Consider the following 20,762-nt stretch of genomic DNA (forward strand, 5'->3'; position numbering starts at 1 on the left):
TTGTTTTTATTTTCAGATCAGTTTATTAGGAGTTTCCCCTTTAAAATGATAATATAAAATGTTATATTGTTATTCTTATCATTATAACAATAATATTTATTAACAATAACAAATATTGTTATTGCTTACATTATCTTTTTATTTAAAATTTTTATTGTTAATTTTTTTAATGATTTTTTTGTTATAGTGCATCATCTTTTACTTCAATTAAGGTCTTTTAACATTTGTATCCATTATGTTAGTATGTTAAAAATAATATTTATATAGTCTTAGTGCTAGGTTTAATTGGTCTTATTGTTTAGCACTAGTCCTTTTATACTGTGATTTCCCCATTCTTGAATTTTTAAGTGATAAATCTTCAAATGTTCTTCAATGGCATTAGAAGGCAAGATAGTCTAAACTTTGGCTGTCTCAGCATTTCACACATTTGTCTTTAGAAACCATGCACTTAGAAGGGGAAGGGCTTGTCGTCTTCTGTTTCTTGCATTTCTCTCTTTCTCTGAGCATTGCTGGCTACATTCTGAACTGCCAGGCTAGGGGAGGGAGTGGGAGATGGCTTTGAGGAGTGTTGGAGAGCAAGGTCTTATTTGACCAGGCATTGATGGAATATGACTTTGTGTTCTCTGAGTCTGGCAGCATTTCAAGCTGCTTCTTAGTCTCTGGGGCAATTTCATGGTCTCCCATCATGCAGGCCTCCTGTCTTGAGGGAATGCATTTCTAGTCTGATTGGCCAACTGCAGTTCCTCTCAAAGGTCCTGTTTGGATTTTGGTTTCTCGGAGATGTACTCTAGAGGTTAGGGTCCAAAATGACCCTCTATCAACCCTCTGTCCTACTTGCGCTAGATCTGAGAGCATGCATATACTCCTTCCTGCCACAAATGGGGACTAGAGACTGATCCCAGCACAAATACCATTATTCTTCTGCCTCAGGCCACTTAATTTCCTAAAGTATGAGCCTAGCACCAGTCCTCTGTGTGCTCTGCAAGTAAAAGACACATTTTAAGCCTGGTATGAAGGAAACTCCTCTCCTGATACCTGAGACAGGGAATGTAGCTTTGTCTCACTCTTCCTCTTCATGGAGGAATTGGTGTTGGGGTTAAGGGGGTGACTCAGCACAACACAGTACTTCTCTCTGCAGATAAATCTCTACTTTTTACTTCTTTCAGCCCTTTTAGATTCTTATAGTGGGTGACAGGGTTTTGGAGTATGGAACTGGTTCTAGGCAATTCGCTTGTAAATTTGGCCTATAGTGCCTGTGTTGCATTTACTTTGAAATCTATCATCTCTTTTGTTGGAACGTCCATGAGACTGAGCCAAGAATTCCATTTTTAACATTCTTTTTGTATACAGACGACAACTCCTATTTCAGTATCCAATGTTCCGCAGTACTGCCCTAACATGACTGATCATTAACTCTGGTTCTCTCAATGGTAGGGAACATCACATTCTGTGATAACGCAGTATCTTCTGCTATGAGGATGCATCCCACCCATAGCATTTGTTGAGACCTCAGATCCCATGATGCAAGCTGTTGTCTTCTCCGGAGGTCTTCCAATGAGGGCCTTTCCCCGCATAGCTCTCTCATTTGCAGAGGATGCATTTCTAGCCTGAGTAGTCACTTGCAATTTTAATTATACATTCCTCACTTGGAGACCCAGCATCTTAACTAACTAGACAACCGAGCAACCATCCTTCAGTTGCATAAGTACCAAATTATGAAGACATTTTCCTTCATCCTGCCATTGCCACCTTTGAAACCACATGACAAGAAGTGTATGGGGCAGCTAGAGGAGATTGGTAGTGTGTGTCAGACACTACTAGTCTTTTACTTTGATTATTTCATTTAGTCCTCACTTAATACTTGGGGGATCGAGTGCTTGCGTTTTACAGGTAGGGGAAATCAGGATTTAGAAGTTAAATAACTTGTCTAAAGTCACATCGGTCACAAGGGCTGGATATAGAATCAAAAGCATAGTACCTTCTAGTGCCAAAATTGGTTCCCCTCCTCAACCCTGGCTATACATTAGTCATCAAAGAGCTTTAAAAATACCACTTCTGGGGCGTGGGGTTCCACTGCGCCTCAGTGGGTTAAGAATCCAACTGCAGTGGCTCGGGTCACTATGGAGGCATGGGTTCAATCCCTGGCACAGTGCAGGGGGTTAAAAGATCTGGCATTGCTGCAACTGTGGTGAAGTTAATCCCTGGCCCAGGAACTTCTGTATGTCGTGGGTGTGGCCATAAAAAGGAAAAAAAAAAAAAAAGAAGAAAAGAAAAATACCACTTTTTTGGTCTCCTCCTTGGGAAAATTAAATTAGAACTTCTAAAAATGGAGCTTGGACATCAGTATGTGATGAAAACTCTCCAAATGATTCAGATCACAGCTGGCTACACCTTCTGGACTGTGGCTTTGTGTTATAGATTATACCATTAACCCTTCTGTTACAGCTTCATTTATATTATTTCCCCCTTCATCTTTTCTTCCTCCTTCAAAAGTCAGAGAGTGCGTGGTTGCCCGTCTATATCAGAGGTGGCATTCCTAATCAGATCCCACGGGCTGCATTCATGGCCATGTTTATTCTGGAAGTGGATCAGTTCATCTTGACCTCTTTGACTACATCAGTTCTGGACTGTGAAGAGGATGAGACCCCCAAACCCTTGCTGGTGTTCAACATCACTAAAGCCCCGCTCCAGGGCTATGTGACTCACTTGTGGGATCACACCAGACCCGTGTCCTCCTTCACCTGGAAAGATCTAAATGACATGCAGATCGCATATCAGCCACCAAACAACAGCCATTCTGAGAGGAGACATTATGAGGTAAGATGAGAGACAAAGCTGCCAGCCTATTTGGTATTCAGAGTTAAAGACCCACCTCCCTTGGCCTGCAGGTTAGCTTGTGTGCTCATGGCCTCAGAAGAGAATCCATCACTGTCAATCAGGATGCAGACCGGGCAGGTGATGCAAATGAGCAAGGCCGCCTGGAGGGAGGCTGTAGGGAATTGAAGAAAGAGCTGGCAATTTAGGAAGCAGCTGCAACTCAGCTCCAGTTGACCATTGCATGTGAGAATACAGATGCACCCAGTGTTGCTGTAGCTTTCCTTTGTCAAGAGAAGTTGGAAATCTATAATTTTTTTTATAAGAATGTTTCCATTTTTTAAATACAAATGAATGTTTGTGCAAAACAGAAACAGACTCACAATCTGGAAAATAAATTTGTGGCTAAAGGGGAGAATGAAGGGGGGAAGGACAAATTAGGGGTGTGGGATTAATAGATACAAACTGCTGTGTATAAAGTAGATAAGCAACAAAGATATACTGTATAGCACAGAGAAACATAGCCACTATCTTGTAATAACTTGGAGTATAACCTGCTAAAATAATGAATCACTGTGCTGTATACCTGAAACTAATATAGTAAATCAACTATAACTCAGTAAAATTTCAATTTTGTTTTGTTTTGTTTTTGTTTTTTAGGGCCGTACTTGCAGCATATGCAAGTTCCTAGGCTAGGGGTTGAATTGGAGCTGTAGCCACTGGCCTAAGCCACAGCCATAGCAATGTGTAGAATCCCAGCCACATCTGTGACTTACACCACAGCTCATGGAAATGCCAGATCCTTAACCCACTGAGCGAGGCCAGGGATTGAACCAGCAACATCATGGTTCCTATTAGGATTTGTTGCTGCTGCACCATGAGGGGAACTCCAAAATTTCAATTTTCAAATAGAGAAAACATATTAAAAACTTAAAACATACTGGGTCAGCTGCAAAATATTTCTGAGGGCCACATTTGGCCTCAGGTTCACAGTTGGAAAACCCTGGTGACCTTGACAGCCTTCCTCCATTACATAGAGCATGGAAGTTATTATTTATGTTGTTTTCTGTTTTTTTGTTTTTTATTTTTTTTTTAAACTGGCATCCTAATTTTCATGAATAATGCTAATTTAGGATAAGAGGGGCTGTAATGTCATCAAATGAGATTCTCTCCTAATTTCACTATCAAGCACTTTCCATCAGGAAAGTTCTTTTTCTATCTAATCTAAATCCCTTCTGCTGCTATTTCAGACTCTCTCTCCTCTTGATTTGTATTCAGTGGGAGTAGAGAACAGCTGGTTACAGACTTGTGCATAATAACCCTTCACAAACATATACACATACCAGCACGTTGATTGAAACAGGATGGAAAATTTAAATAAGCAGATTGATACAGACTTGGTTCAGGTTTATGGAGGAAAATGAGTGTCCCTGGGGTTATCAAATTGCTCTCCATCTAGTTTAAGGGTTTTCAGCCTTTAGCCTCAAGGGCAGACAAAAAAGACTGTAGACAATAAATGTCATGCTTTGCCCTTGGCTTTTATTTCCTTCACTTCATAATAGTAAGTGGTAATTGCTTTTTTCTTTCCTGCTTTGCCTTCCGTTCCTTCCATATGACAAAGAAATTTCTTATTAGACATCCAGTTTTACCTCAAGCTCACAAATATAACGCCACTCCTCTGGCTGCTTCATGTGTGTATTTTCTGGCCTTGCGCAGTGTCATCTTAAAGCAGAACCTGTTGAAATGTGTGATTCTTGTTTGTGTTTTAGAAGGTAACTTTCAATTTTCTCAGTGGAGATTCTGTGCTTTTCAGATTATGTAGAAGCTGCCTGGGGTGGGATTTCTGAGAGCAGAGTAATGGCCATTGTTCCTGAAGCTAGCTGATATTTCCCTTGGCTGTCACACCAAGGCAGTCTGTTCGTTTAAGCATGAAATTTCAAATTCACTTTATTAAGTCCTCCATTTATTTTAGAAGAAAGTTGCTTAGTGAGAACATAACATACAATTTCATATGGCTCAACCTAATACATATTTATATTTTACCTCCAAAATGATAATACCCACTTCAGTATAGTTTCATTTTCAGTCCATTTCTTTGGCACCCTTGAATCTGTTTTTGTTATGTACTGTTTGCTGATATGATGCTATCTTGTTATTTCTCTTATCCTCCCAAATGGACCACACATTTTTTTCAAAAATAGGTAGCATGCTTTCCATTTCTATGTTGTAACTTATTCTTCTCTGTCAGCACCTGGTGTAGCACATACACAGCATGTAATGAGTATATAACTGCACTTATTAGCTATGGATTTCATGGGAGCAAATAAAATCTAGATATTTAATAATATGTCTAATGGGACAGATGCATCTAGATTAGGATCTCCTAAAAGCAACTCTCCCTGAAGTGGATTATTTTTTTGTTGTGGGCGCTGTCCTTGTCATGCATGGTAGGATATTAATAGCATCCCGGGTCTCTGTCTGCTGGATGCCAGTCTCCCCCTCTCCCCCGACCCCATACACGTACCCCCATTTTTTTTGGTCTTTTTGCCATTTCTTGGGCCGCTCCCATGGCATATGGAGGTTCCCAGGCTAGGGGTTGAATTGGAGCTGCAGCCGCCGGCCTATGCCAGAGCCACAGCAACATGGGGATCCGAGCTGCGTTTGCTACCTACACCACAGCTCATGGCAACGTCAGATCCTTAACCCACTGAGCAAGGCCAGGGATCGAACCCTCAACCTCATGGTTCCTAGTCAGATTCATTAACCACTGCGCCACAACGGGAACTCCACGTACCCCATTTTTGAAAACAAAAATGTTTCCAGATATTTCTAAATGGCTCCCAGGCAGATGAGATCACCCCCAGTGGAAAAACACTGCTCTAAACCCTATGCCTTTGAAAGAAGCTTGAGTGGTCTGATGCTGAATTGACATAGTCTCCAGAGAAAATGTAGTGACACATCCCAGCATAGTTACTTGTTTCATGCAAAGAAATTCTTTTCATGGAGAGGAAACTTTAAAAACACTGATACAACCTTAAAATCACTGATAAACAAAGGAACAGAACCTAGAGCCTGAAAAAGTGAGGTTAGGTTATCAAAAATAAGATCAGGCAACAGCAGAAATCTGAATCCATTGTGCCTCCATCTGTGGTGTTTCCCCCGGAAATAATGGCATTTTATAACTTGTCGATGTGTGGTTCATATGCAACTGTTTGTTTACAGGTGGAAGTGGAGGTGTATGACTTCTTCTTTGAAAAGAGCGCTCCTATTACAGTCCACATCTCCATTAGAACAGCAGATACAAATGCTCCACGAGTGTCCTGGAACACAGGTGAAGCCCAATATAGAAGTCAAACAACATAGCCCTGAAAGGAAGATAAGAAAGTATATGGGTCAGGAGAAAAAAGAAGGTTTATTCCCATTTTGCACATGAGGCAACTGAAACCCGGATAGTTTAAGGATATCGTGTAGTTGTTTTTTAATTTTTGTTTTTGTTTTGTTTTCTGTTTCTTACTGTCAGAGTGAGAAATTTAAATCCAGGATTCTTGTATCCTGAAACCAAGTTCCTTCTTCCACAGGAGAAAAGCCAAAAGACCCCTTTTTACCAGTTGAGGCAAAAAAGTGACTATTTGTGATACTGAGCATAGTTGGACTCAGAAAGAAAAAATCTCCAACTCAGAATTGTATAGAGGGATCAAAGGAAGATGTAGTCAATAAACCATTGTTTTATTTTTGCATTGGGTTGTATGGAAAATTAAATGCACAAATGAATTTAAACTGCTTCATTTTTAAATTTTTATTTTTTGTTGAAGTATACTGACTTGGAATTTTATATTAGTTTCAAGTGTATAACATAGTGATTCATTTTTTTATATTTCCTGTGCTGTACATCCTTGTACAGGATTTTATGCATATGTACACTTGTATATTTCCCTGTGCTGTGCAATATATCCTTGTATAGGATTTTCAAAATCCCCTACCCTATGCTTTCCTTCCTTCCCTCTCCTGACTGGTAATGACCAGTTTGTTCCCTATATCTGTCTGTTTCTGCTCTTTTTTTAAAAAATATTCATTCATTTGTTTTATTTTTCAGACTCCACATGTAAGTGATAACAGAGTGTTTGTCTCTCTCTGTCTAACTTACTTTACTTGGTACAATACACTCTAAATCCATCCATGTTGTTGCAAATGGCAGAATTTCATTCTTTTTATCACTAATATTCCATCGTATATATAAACATTTTCTTTATCCATTCATCTATTAATGGACATTTGGGTTGTTTTCATGTCATGGCTATTGTAAATAATGCTGCTGTGAACAGTGGGGTGCATGTATCTTTTTGAATTAGTGTTTTGTTTTGGGGGGCGTATATACATACAAGTGTAATTGCTTGGTCATATGTAAGTCATATTTATATTCTTTTGAGAAACTTCTGTATTCTTTTCCAGAGTGGCTTCACCAATTTACATTCCCAGCAGTAGTGTATAAGTGTTCTTTTTTCTCCACATCCCCACTAATATTTGTTGTGTTTGTTCTTTTTGATGATAATAGTCATTCTAACAGGTGTGAAGTGATAGCTAATTGTGGTTTTAATTTGTATTTCTCTGATAACTAGTTATGTTGAGCATGCTTTTTTTTTTTTTTTTTTTTTTGGTCTTTTTAGGGTTGCACCTGTGGCATACAGAGGTTCCCAGGCTAGGGGACTAATTGGAGCTGTGACTGCCGGCCTACACCACAGCCACAGCAACGCCAGATCCGAGCCATGTCTGCGACCTACACCACAGCTCATGGCAATGCTGGATCCTTAACAAACTGAGTGAGGCCAGGGATCGAACCCACAACCTCATGGTTCTTAGTCGATTCATTTCCCCTACACCATGAGGGGAACTCCAAGCATTCTTTGGAAAAATGTGTTTTTTTTCCAGGTCTTCTGACCATTTTAAAATTGGATTTTTTTTTCTTTTCTTTTTCTTTATTTCTTTCTTTCTTTTTTTTTTTTTTTTTTTTTTTGCTGTTGTCTGAACTGTGAATATATTTGGATATTGGGTAAGTTGTCTTTTCATTTTCATTTAGTTAATGGTTTCCTGTAACATCATACTAAATGGTAAAAAGTAAAAGCCTTTGCTGTGCAAAAGCATTTAAGTTTTATTAGATCCTATTTCTTTATTTTTGCTTTTGTTTCTTTTCCCCTAGGGGACAGATGCAAAAAAAAAAAATATTGCTATGATTTATGTCAAAGGGTGTTCTGCTATGTTTCCTTCTAGGAGCTTTATGGTTTGCAGTCTTATATTAAGGTCTTTAACCTATTTTGAGTTTATTTTTGTATAGGATGTGAGAAAATGTTCTAATTTCATTCTCTTACATATATCTGTCCCGTTTTCCCAGCATGACTTAATTGAAAGGGCTGTCTTTTCTCCATTGTATATTCTTGATTCCTTTGTCATGAATTAATTGACCGTTAAGTGTATAGGTTTATTTCTGGGCTTGCTATTCTGTACCATTGATCTATGTTTTTTTTTTTGTGCTAGTACAATACTGTTTTGATTACTATAACTCTGTAGTATAGTCTGATGTCAGAGAACAGGATACCCCCAATTTTGTTCTTTTTTCTCAAAGATTGCTTTAGCAATTCAGAGTCATTAGTAGTTTTACATAAATTCTAGGATTTTTTTTTTTTAAGTTCTGTGAAAAATGTCATGGGTATTTTGAAAGGGATTGCATTAAATCTATAGTTTGAGTCATATGGACATTTTAACAATATTAATTCTTCCAATCTATGAACATGGATATCTCTCCATTTCTATCATCTTCAATTTTCTTATCTTTCTATAGTTTTCAGAGTACATATCCTTTACCTTTTTGGTTAAGTTTATTCCTAGGTATCTTATTCTTTTGATGTGATTTTAAACAGGATTTTTTTCTTATTTTCTTTTTATGATAGTTAATCACTAGTTTATAGACAAGCAACTGGTTTATGTATATTAATCTTGTATCCTGCAACTTTACTGAGTTCATTTATTAGTTCTAATAGTATTTTTGTGGAGACTTTAGAGTTTTCTATATAGAGTATCATGTCGTCTGCAAATAGTGACAGTTACTTCTCTCGCATTTTTGGATTTCTTTTTTTTTTCTTTTTTTCTTTTTAGTCTGATTTCTGTGGCTAGGACTTTCATTACTGTGTTAAATAAAAGTGGTGAGTGGTGAGAGCATGCGTACTTGTCTTTTTCTTGAATTTAACAAGAAGGCTTTCAGCTTTTCACTATTTAGTATGATATTAGCTATGAGTTTGTTATAATGACCTTTATTATGTTGACACATTTTCCCTCTGTACAAACTTTGGTAAGAGTTTTCATCATGAATGCATGTTTAATTTTATCAGATGCTTTTTTCCTACATTTATTGAGGGGAAAATGTGATTTTTATACTTCATTTTGTTAATGTGGTATATCATATTGATTTATTTATGGATATTAAACCATCCTTGCATCCTTGTAGTAAATCCCACTTGATAATGGTGTATGATCCTTTTGATGTATGTTGAATTACATTTGTTAATATTTTGTTAAGGATTTTTGCCTCTACATTCATCAGAGATAGTGGCATGAAATTTTATTTTTTTGTAGTGTCTTTGCTTGGTTTTGGTATCATGATAATTGTGGCCTCATAAAATTAGGAGTATTACCTCTTTTTCAATTTTTTTTGAAAATAGTTTGAGAAGGTATTAGCTGTTTTTTTTTTTTTTTTTCTTTTCTTTCTTAACATGGTTGGTAGAATTCTCCAGTGAAGCCATCAATCCTGAATAGTTTTTTTTTTTTTTTTTTTTTGGACTTCAACTTCACTACTTGTGATCAATCTGTTTAGACTGTCTTTTCCTTCCTGATCCAGTCCTAGAAGAGTGTATGTTTTTAGAAATTTATACCTGCCTTATAGTTTATCCAATTTGTTGATAACTGTGCATTGTACTCTATATGATTTTTTAAAAATATCTGTGATATCAGTTCTTTTTAAATTTAATTTTATTTCATATTGGAGTATAGTTTATTTACAATGTTGTGCCAGCTTTAGCAGTACAGCAAAGTAAGTCAGCTATATGTATACATATATCCATTCTTTTTCAGATTCTTTTCACATATAGGTTGTTATAGAATATGGAGTAGAGTTCCCTGTGTTATGTAGTAGGTCCTTGTTGATGATCCATTTTATATATATTAGTATGTATATGTTACCCCCAAATTCCTAATTTATTAAAAATAAATAATTCCTCCTGTCCTTCACATTTTCACTTTGGTAACCATAGGTTTGTTTTTGAAGTCTGTGATTCTGTTTGTTTTTCATAAAGAAGTTCATTTGTATCATTTTTTTAATAAAAAACGGGGGGCACTCCTGTGGCATGTGGAAGTTCCTGGGTCAGGGATCAAACCCATGCCATAGAAGTGACCTGAGCTGCTGCAGTGACAATGCCAGATCCTTAACCCACTGCACCACAAGAGAACTCTCTGTATCCTTTTTATTTAGATTCCACATATAAGGGATATCATATGATATTTGTCTTCCTCTATTTGACTAACTTCCCTGTGATATCAGTTCTTACATCTCCTCTTTTATTTCTTATTTCGTTTATTTGAATCTTCTCTATTTTTCCTGATTAGCCTGAATAAAGACTTAGCATTTTTATTTAATCCTTTAAAAAACCAACTCTCGGTTTCATTGATCTTTTCTATTTTTTCCCCTCTATTTATTTCCTCTCTAATCTATATCATTTTCTTTCTTCTGCTGAATTTGGGCTTTGCTGATTCTTTTTCTAATGTCTTTAGGCAGTAGGATAAATTTTTTTTTAATTTCTTGAGATAAGCCTGTATTATTACAAATTTCCCCTTAGAACTGCTTTTCGTGTGTTCTACAGATTTTGGAGAGTTGTGTTTTTATTTTCATTTTTCTCAAAGTGTTTTTTGATTTCCTCTTTGATTTCTTCATTGATCCATTTCTTTTTAAATAGCATGTTTGATCTCCATGTGTTGGTGTTTTTCCCATTTTTCATCCTGCGATTGATATATACTTATTGACATTTTGTTGTTTTTGTTTGTTCGTTTTTGTTGCTCCTCTCTATTCTTCTTCTAGTTTCCTCCCTGTGTTTGATGATTTTCTTTAGTGATATGCTTATATTCCTCTCTCTCTAGTTCTTATATGTCTATTGTAGGTGGTTGATTTGTGGTTACCTTGGGGTTCATGTTTGTTTGTTTGTTTTGTCTTTTTAGGGCCACACCCTTGGCATATGGAAATTCTCCAGGCTAGGAGTCAAATTGGAGCTGCAACTACCATACTGCAGCCACAGAAATGCCAGATCTGAGCCACATCTGCAATATACACCACAACTTATGGCAACAGCTGACCCTTAACCCACTGAGTGAGGAAAGGAATCAAACTTGCATCCTCATGTATATTAGTTGGGTTTGTTACCATTGAGCCACAATGGGAACTCTAGCGTCCATGCTGACCTGTAAATATTTCTACTTGTTTTTAACTGGTAGTCACTTATTTTTTAATTTTTTTAGCATTTTATATTTTACTTATTTATTTATTTTTCTTGTTTTATTATTTAATATTTTTCCACTGTACAGCATGGGGACCAAGTTCCTCTTACATGTATACATTTTTTCCCCACCATTTGTTCTGTTGCAATATAAGTATCAAGACATAGTTCTCAATGCTACTCAGAAGGATCTCCTCATAAATCCATTTCAAGTTGTATCCAATAACCCCAAGCTCCTGATCCCTCCCACTTCCTCCCTTTCCCCCCAGGCAGCCACAGGTCTATTCTCCAAGTCAATGATTTTCTTTTCTGTGGAAAGGTTCGTTTGTGCTATATATTAGATTCCAGTTATAAGTGATATCATATGGTATTTGTCTTTGTCTTTCTGACTCATTTCACTCAGTATGAGAGTCTCTAGTTCCATCCATGTTGCTGCAAATGGCATTATGTCGTTCCTTTTTATGGCTGAGTAGTATTCCATTGTGTATATATACCACCTCTTCCGAATCCAATCATCTGTCGATGGACATTTGGGTTGTTTCCATGTCCTGGCTATTGTGAATAGTGCTGCAATGAACATGCGGGTGCATGTGTCTCTTTTAAGTAGAGTTTTGTCCAGATAGATGCCCAAGAGTGGGATTGCTGGGACATATGATAGTTCTATGTATAGTTTTCTAAGGTACCTCCATACCGTTCTCCATGGTGATTGTACCAGTTTACGTTCCCACCAACAGTGCAGGAGGGTTCCCTTTTCTCCACACTCTCTCCAGCATTTGTTATTTGTGGGCTTATTAATAATGGCCATTCTGAGTGGTATGAGGTGGTATCTTGTGGTAGTTTTGATTTGCATTTCTCTAATAATCAGTGATATTGAGCGTTTTTTCATGTGCTTGTTGGCCATCTGTACATCTTCCTTGCAAAAATGTCTATTCAGTCTTTTGCCCATTTTTCCATTGGGTGGTTGGCTTTTCTGCTGTTGAGTTGTATAAGCTGCTTGTATATTCTAGAGATTAAGCCCCTGTCCCTTGCATCGTTTGAAACTATTTTCTCCCATTCTGTAAGTTGTCTTTTTGTTTTCTTTTTGGTTTCCTTTGCTGTGCAAAAGCTTTTCAGTTTGATTAGGTCCCATGGGTTTATTTTTGCTCTTATTTCTGTTGCTTTGGGAGACGGACCTGAGAAAATATTCATGATGTTGATGTCAGAGAGTGTTTTGCCTCTGTTCTCTTCTAGGAGTTTGATGGTGTCTTGTCTTATATTTACAACTTTCAGCCATTTTGAGTTTATTTTTGTGCATGGTGTGAGGGTGTGTTCTAATTTCATTGCTTTGCATGCAGGTGTCTAGGTTTCCCAGCAATGCTTGCTGAATAGACTTTCTTTTTCCCATTTTATGTTCTAGCCTCCCTTGTCAAAGATTAACTGACCATAGGTGTCAGGGTTTATTTCTGGGTTCTCTATTCTATTCCATTGGTCTGTCTGTCTGTTTTGGTACCAGTACCACACTGTTTTGATGACTGTGGCTTTGTAATATTTCTTGAAGTGTGGGAACATTACACCCCCTGTTTGGTTTTTGTTTCTCAGGATTGCTTTGGTGATTCTGGGTCTTTTGTTGTTCCATATAAATTTTTGGAGTGTTTGTTCTAGTTCTGTGAAAAATGTCCTGGGTAATTTGATAGGGATTGCATTGAATCTGTAGATTGCTTTGGGTAGTATGGCCATTTTTACAATATTGATTTTTCCAATCCAGGAACATGGAATATCTTTCCATTTTTTTACATCTTCTTTAATTTCTTTGATTAAAGTTGTATAGTTCTCAGCATATAGGTCCTTTACCTCTTTGGTCAGGTGTATTCCGAGGCATTTGATTTTTTGAGGTGCAATTTTAAAAGGTATTGTATTTTTGTATTCCATTTCTAATATTTCATTGTTAGTATACAGAAATGCAATTGATTTCTGAATGTTAATCTTATATCCTGCTACTTTGATGAATTTATTAATCAGTTCAAGTAGTTTTTGGGTTGAATCCTTAGGGTTTTCTAGGTATAGTATCATGTCATCTGCGTACAGTGACAGTTTTATCTCTTCTCTTCCTATTTGGATGCCTTTTATTTCTTTTGTTTGTCTAATTGCTGTGGCTAGGACTTCTAAAACTATTTTGAATAGCAGTGGTGAGAGTGGGCATCCCTGTCTTGTTCCAGATTTGAGTGAGAAGGCTTTCAGTTTTTCCTCCATTGAGTATTATATTTGCTGTGGGTTTGTCATAAATGGCTTTGATTATGTTAAGGAATATTCCCTCTATACCCACTTTGGCAAGAGTTTTGATCATGAATGAATGTTGGACTGTGTCAAATGCTTTTTCTACATCTATTGAGATGATCATATGGTTTTTGACTTTTCTTTTGTTAATGTGATGTTGATGTTGATTGATTTGCATATGTTGAACCATCCTTGTGAACCTGGGATGAACCCTACCTGGTCATGGTGTATGATCTTTTTGATATGTTGTTAGATTTGGTTGGCTAAGATTTTGTTGAGAGTTTTTATGTCTATATTCATCAATGATATTGGCCAATAGTTTTCTTTTTTGGTGGTATCTCTGGTTTTGGAATGAGGGTGATGGTGGCATCATAGAATGTCTTTGGGAGTGTTCCTTCTTCTTCAACCTTTTAAAAAAGTTTATGGAAGATGGGCACCCAATCCTCTTTATATATTTGGTAGAATTCGCTTGTGAAGCTATCTGGTGCTGGACTTTTATTTGTAGGGAGTATTTTTATGACATTTTCAATTTCATTTCTAGTGATCAGTCTGTTCAGTTGGTCTGTTTCTTCTTGATTCAGTTTTGGCAGGCTGTAAGTCTCTAGAAAGTTGTCCATTTCTTCCAGATTGTCAAATTTGGTGGCATATAGTTGTTCATAGTATTCTCATGTTTTTTTGTATTTCTGCTGTATCCGTTGTGATTTCTCCTTTTTCATTTCTAATTTTGTTTATTTGGGTTCTTTTTCTCCTCTTCTTACTGAGTCTAACCAGGGGTTTGTCAATTTTGTTTACCTTTTCAAAGAACCAGCTCTTAGTTTTATTAATTTTCTCTATTGTTTTTTGAGTCTCTATTTTATTGATTTCCTCTTTGATCTTTATAATTTCCTTCCTTCTGCTGACTTTAGGTCTTTTTTGTTCTTCTTTTTCTAATTCGTTTAGGTGGAGGGTTAAGTTCTCAATTTGGGATCTTTCTTCTTTTTTGGAAATGCCTGTATTGCTATGAATTGCCGTCTGAGCACTGCTTTTGTGGCCTCCCATAGATTTTGAGAGGTTGTGTCTTTGTTATTGTTTGTCTCAAGGTTTTTTTTAATTTCCTTCTTGATTTCCTCATTGACCCACTGGTTTTTTTAGTAGCATGTTGTTTAGTCTCCATGTAGTAGGTTTTTTCTCATTTCTTTCCTTGTGGTTGATTTTTAGTTTCATGCCATTGTGGTCAGAGAAGATACTTGAAATAATTTCTATACTTTTAAATTTGTTGAGGTTACCTTTGTGTCCCAATATGTGGTTGATTCTTGAGAATGTTCTATGCGCACTTGAGAAGAATGTGTATTCTGATTTTTTTGGATGTAGTGTCCTGAAAATGTCAATTAAGTCTAACTTTTCTATTGTTTCCTTTAGGATCTCTGTTGCTTTATGGGTTTTCTGTCTAGAGGATTGGTCCATTGGTGCAAGTGGGGTATTAAAGTCTCCTGCTATGATTATATTCCCATCAATTTCTCCCTTTACATCTGTTAATATTTGTTGTATGTATATGGGTGCTCCTGTATTTGGGGCATATATGCTGACAATAGTAATATCCTCTTCTCGGATGGATCCTTTAATCATTAAATAGTGTCCTTCTCTGTCTTTCTTTACATCTTTTGTTTTAAAGTCTATTTTGCCTGATATAAGTATTGTAACTCCTGCTTTCCTCTCATGTCTATTGACATGAAATATTTTTTCCCACCCCTTCACTTTCAATCTATATGTGTCATTTGCCCTGAGGTGAGTTTCTTGTAGGCAGCATATTGAAGGTTTTTGCTTTTTTATCCAATCTGCCACTCTGTGTCTTTTGATTGGAGCATTCAGTCCATTGACATTGATAATTGATAGATGATTATTTATTGCCATTTTAAACCTTGTGTTTCAGTTGATTCTATGGTTCTCCATTCTTCCTTTCTTTTTTTGGTTGGATGATCTCCGATTATTTTCTGCTTGAGTGTTTTGTTTTGTTTTGTTTTTTCATTTTTTGCGAATGCAATTTTGGTTTTGGCTTGTGGGTGCCCTGTTTTTTAAGTATGCTAACCCCTTCCTATAATTATGTGTTTTAGCCTGATGGTCCTGTAGGTTCTCATTACTATACTAAAATTAAAAAGAGAAACAAACAAACAAAAAAATTTTTTTAACAGAGTCTATTAATTTCCTTACTTCCCTTGCCCACATTTTATGATTTTGATGACTTTTTTTTTTCTTTTTATTTTGTTTTAAACATGTTCATGGTTAAATCTGTATGCTGGTTTATTTGAGTTACTGCTCTCTGATTGTGGTTTCCTCAATCATCCTTTCTTTTTGGTTTAGAGAAGCCCTTTCAATATTTCTTTAGCCTGGGTTTTGTATTGCTGTATTCTTTTAGCTTTTGTTTGTTGGAAAAATTTTTTGTTTCTCCTTCTATTTTAAATGATATTCTTTCTGGATAGAGTATTCTAGGTTGCATATTTTTTCCTTTTTGCACTTTTAAGTATCTCTTGCCATTCCCTCCTGGCCTGTTGAGTTTCTGTAGAGAAATCAGCTGATAACCTTATGGGGGTTCCCTTATAGGTAACATTCTGCTTTTCTCTTGGGTATCTAGGGTATCTTTTGCCATTTTTATTATAATGTGTCTTGGTGTGGGTCTATTTGGGTTCAACTTGTTTGGGGCCCTCTGTGCTTCCTGTATCTTGAAATCAGTATCCTTTAGTTTTGGGAAGTTTCCAGCGATAGTTTCTTCAAATATGTTTTCCATCCCCTTATCTTTTTCTACTCTTTCTGGAATTCCTATTATGCATAGATTGGCCCATTTTATATTATCCCATAGGTCTCTTATATTGCTTTCATGTTTTTTTCATTTGGTTTTCTGTCTGCTGTCCTGATTGTGTGATTTCCATTATCCATCTTCCACATCACTAATTTGTTCTTCTGCATTATTCATTTTGGTTTTTACTGCCCTTAGTTCAGTTTGTATCTCTGTCAATGAATTTTCTAATTTTTCTTGGCTCCTCCTTATATTTTCTAGTTCCTTTCTGAGGGTGTCTGCATTACTGTTCATATCTTCTCTTAATTCCTTCAGTATTTTCACTATTTCCCTTTTGAACTCCAAGCCTGTCAGACTGTGGAGGTCTGTTTCATTGTTGACTGCTTAGGTGTGTCCTCTTGTTGGTTTAACTGGGGGTGGTTTCTCAGCTTCTTCATCTTGCTTGTTATTTTCTTTTTCCTGGTGGAGTTGTACTCTGTGGCTGGGCAGTGTTTGCCTTGTCACTACCATGGAATGTTTCTGGAGGGCTGGCATTGTTGGTCAGTCTTCTTCGAGGTAGCGTTGCTTTTTATGAGGGTGGGTGGGGCTGACAGGGTCTCTCAGAAGCAAAGGAGGAGTTCCTGAGGGCAGACAGGACTGGGAGGTCTGCACCGAGATGGAAGCAGATTTCACACGCCAGGCAGAGCTTGCTCTGGTGTTTTTGGGCTGTGGGGCTCTTCCAGGCGTCTGGTGGTGCTGGGCAGCTGTTCCACAGGAGTGCAGCAACCCCCCTAGGGTGGGAGAAGCTAGCTGGGCCAATGACAACCCAAAGGGCTCTTCCCCAGGGCAGCTGAATTGGGAGGACCGCCTTGGGATGGAGGCAGATGTTGCACGGCCAGGCTGAGCTTGTTCTAGCTTTTCTGGGCTGTGATCCTTTTCCAGGGGGCTGGTGGTGCTGGGTACTGCTCTGCGGGGGTGTAGCCCCTCCAGAGGGCAGGCAGGCCAGGGCAGGGAAAGCCCCTGCGTTGGTCGGCTTCCCGCAAATGGCGAGGCCAGCCCTCCGGGATGGCAGGCAGTTTCAGGTCAGGCACACAAGTGTGGGGGAGGGGGGATGCACTGGGAAGCACAGCTTTCTGATAGCTGTGGGCAAGTGGGCTCGCTGTGGTGTGGGGTATTCTATGGCGGCCCACCTCTTCTCCTTCACCCAACACTGGTGCCTTGTCTCTCCTGCAGATCCAGCTCTTCTGCCAGATTCCCTCTGATGTGGCTTTCTGCTCCTCAGCCCTTAGTGTATTGCTCCCTCCACCCGCTATGCTCGGCTTTCTGGTCTCCCAGGCAGTCTCTGCCCCGCCAATCAGACAGACCGCTTCCTAGACCCCCCCCCCCCCAGGGCAGTCTCTTCCCTGCGAACCCAACTGACCGGTTTCTAGTTCCCCAAGCAGTCTCCGCACTGCCCACCCCAGCCCGTTCCTGGGGACTAACCTTCGGAGCCAAGGTCTCGGTGCCCAGCCCCCACCCAAGCGTCTCTGTTTTTGGTGACTGTGTCAGTAGTTCGGATGAACTGTTCGGTTCTTATTCTGCTTTTCAGATCTCAGACTTATTGCTGCACTCTTCTCTGCATCTGGAGATCCCTCTGATTTGGTTGATCTTTCCATCGAGTAGGTGACTTTCCAGGGTGTGGGATCCCTTTCTCCTCCACAGTTCCCTTTCGGGGGTGCCTGTCCAGCCCCGATTCCCCTTCTCTCACTCTCCTCTTTTCTCTTGTTTTACCCAGTTATGTCTTGACGTTATTGGAGTTAAGGTTCTTCTGCCAGCGAATATTGCTGTTCTGTGCGAGTCGTTTCACCTGTAGATGTGTTTTGTGTGTGTGTGTGTGTGTTTGTGGGAGAGGGTGAGCATGTCCCCCTACTCTTCCGCCATCTTGTCTCCCTCAGTCTTAAGTTAAAATACATTCTAAAAAAATCTACAGTTTTTCTCCCCTCCCCAATGTTTTGTGTTTTTGGTGTCATAATTTATATCTTCACTTCTATCTCTTAACTGTTTATTGTAGTTATAGTTGATTTTATATTTTTTAATTTTTTACTCTTTGTACTAGCTGATTTATTGATCCACAGCCTTTACTGTATATTTGCTTTGACTAGTGGGACTTTTTCTTTACTGTGGATTCTTACTTCTTATTGTTGCCTATGCTTTTCCACTTAGAGAAGACCTTTTAACATTTCTTTTAGGATTGGTTTAATATTGATGTACTCTTTTAGCTTTTGCTTACCTGAGAAGTTCTTTATCTCTCCTTCAATTCTGAATGATAATCTTGTTGTATAGACCATACTAGATTATAGATTTTTATGTTTTAGCACTTTAAATTATATCATGCCACTCCCTTTGGCCTGCAATTTTTATGCAAAAAAATCCATTGATAGACCTACGAAGGTTCCCTTCTGTGATTCTTTGTTTTTCTTCTGTTGCCTTTAGAATTCTGTTTCTTTAATTTTTGCCATTTTAATTATGATATATCTTGGTGAAGTTCTCTTTGGGTTGATCTTGTTTGGGACCCTCTGTATTTTCTGTACTTGGATATCCATTTCCTTCTTCATGTTTGGGAGGTTTTTCAGCCATAATTTCATCAAATATATTTTTGACCCCTTTCTTTTTCTCTTCTCCTCTTAGGACCCCTGTATTGTGTAATCTAGGTATGCTTGATGTTATTCAAGATGGCCCTTAAACTGTTCTAATTTTTAAAATTTGTTTTTCTTTTTGTTGTTCTGATTTGGCATTTTCCTTATTCTATCTTCCTGATCACTTATGTGTTCCTTTATATAACTTAGTCTGTGGTTAATTATTTCTAGTGCGTTTTTCATTTTAGTTACTGTATATTTCAATTCTGATTGGGTTTTTTAAAAAATATTTTCAAGTTCATCTACTCTTTTCCCTAGTTCAATTAGCAGTCTTACTATTAATGCTTTAATTCTTTATCTGGTAAATAATTCATCTCTATTTCACTAGTTAGTTTTTTAGGGTTTTTTTTCCTCTTTTGTTTGAAATATAATCCTCTGTGTTCTACTTTTGTTTCTTTCTCTCTCTCTATGAAATTTGGTGAGAGTTATCTATCCTGGTCTTGAATGTGTGTCCTTGTGTGGGAGCACCTTATAGTCTGTATGTTTGCAATAGATTTAGTGGGAGAACTGAATCTGATGGGAACACAAGTCATGTATTTCCCCAGAGTGTGCTAGATACTATCAATTTCGTAGGGTCTAAGGCTAGAGATGGAGGAGCTGAAGCCCAAGCCAGGTGATGGGCTTATCCTCTTCTCAGTGGCCTGTCAGGGGCAGGGGTGTATCGAAGGTGTTGAAGCAGAAGCCCTCAGAGTCAAACCCAAGCCTGCTCCATCCCCCACAACTGAGCACTCTCCTCTGCTGTCACAGCCTTTGTTCTGGTGAAGAACTGTACTTCAGAACTTTGTTCTGGTAAAGAACTGAACTCCAAGCAGGACTGGAAAGGGTTCTCAGCATGGGATTGGGCATGTGCTGGGCTGATCCTACCACAAGTTAGAGCTCCAAACTGCTCCTGATGTGCTGCCTCTGTGAATGCTAGTAATGGCTTCTCTTGTCCTGTATGGATGCCATGCAAGGTCTGAGCCTGCTCTGTCTCCTACAACTTTCTCCTAGACTGCAGCAGCCTTTGCCCTAGCATGGAGCTCTCCTGCAGGGTACAAGGGGCTAAAGGAGTGCTTTGCTCTGGCTGGGGCATGCACTGAGGCAGTTGTGGGAAACTGGTCATAGTCCTGGGCAGTTTCAGTCTGCTTTCTCTGTCTTGTTTGGGAGTAAAAAAAAAAAATGTGTGTGCTCTTCAAGAGTAGAGGCTAGATTTCCTATAGCTCTGCTTTCAGTTCCATTGGTTTTCAAACCAGCTAAGGGAACTTTCCCTCCCATTGTTGGGCCCAGGTTGAGGCACCCAATATGTGGTTTAAACCACTCACTTCCTAGGAAAATCTTCCCTTGTAATTCCCCTCCTTTTCTGTGTCCCCTCCTAGAGATGCAGGTCCCAACTTGATTGCTTCTTTTACTTTCTTACCCAACTCCATGTGGTTCTTTCTTATAGCCTTGGTTGCATAAGGGTCTTTCTGTTAGTCTCCAGTCCATTTCCAGTGAGAATTGCTCCACATATAGATGTATTTTTGATGTGTTCATGGGGGCGGGGGAGGAGGGGAGGTGAGCTCTGTGTCCTCCTACTCTGCCATCTTGTATCTCCTCCTGTTATGTTTTTTAAAAGATGGCTTTGCACTGCCTCTAATTTCTGAGTAGACTTATAATGCAATGTATATATTTAAATCAGATGTAAATGTGGAATGTAAATGAGGATTTTTTTCTCTTTTCCACTAATACCATCAGTAGCATTCAGAACATAAGAAGTGTTAG

General features: G+C 38.3%; 1 protein-coding gene across 11 annotated transcripts in view; it reads left to right on the forward strand.

Moving 5' to 3' along the window:
• Positions 1–20,762, forward strand: part of FREM1 (FRAS1 related extracellular matrix 1) — a 268,715-nt gene that overhangs the window by 117,650 nt on the left and 130,303 nt on the right. For 9 of the 11 annotated variants that reach the window (XM_021063564.1, XM_021063514.1, XM_021063573.1 and 6 more), the window contains 2 exons: positions 2,494–2,817; positions 6,037–6,145. In XM_021063564.1, coding sequence (XP_020919223.1) covers positions 2,494–2,817; positions 6,037–6,145 — 433 coding nt within the window. The remainder of the gene's footprint in view (positions 1–2,493; positions 2,818–6,036; positions 6,146–20,762) is intronic. The other 2 variants (XM_021063580.1, XM_021063579.1) reach the window with 2 other exon arrangements.

This window comes from Sus scrofa, chromosome 1 (assembly GCF_000003025.6).
Source record: "Sus scrofa isolate TJ Tabasco breed Duroc chromosome 1, Sscrofa11.1, whole genome shotgun sequence".
NCBI lineage: Eukaryota > Metazoa > Chordata > Mammalia > Artiodactyla > Suidae > Sus > Sus scrofa.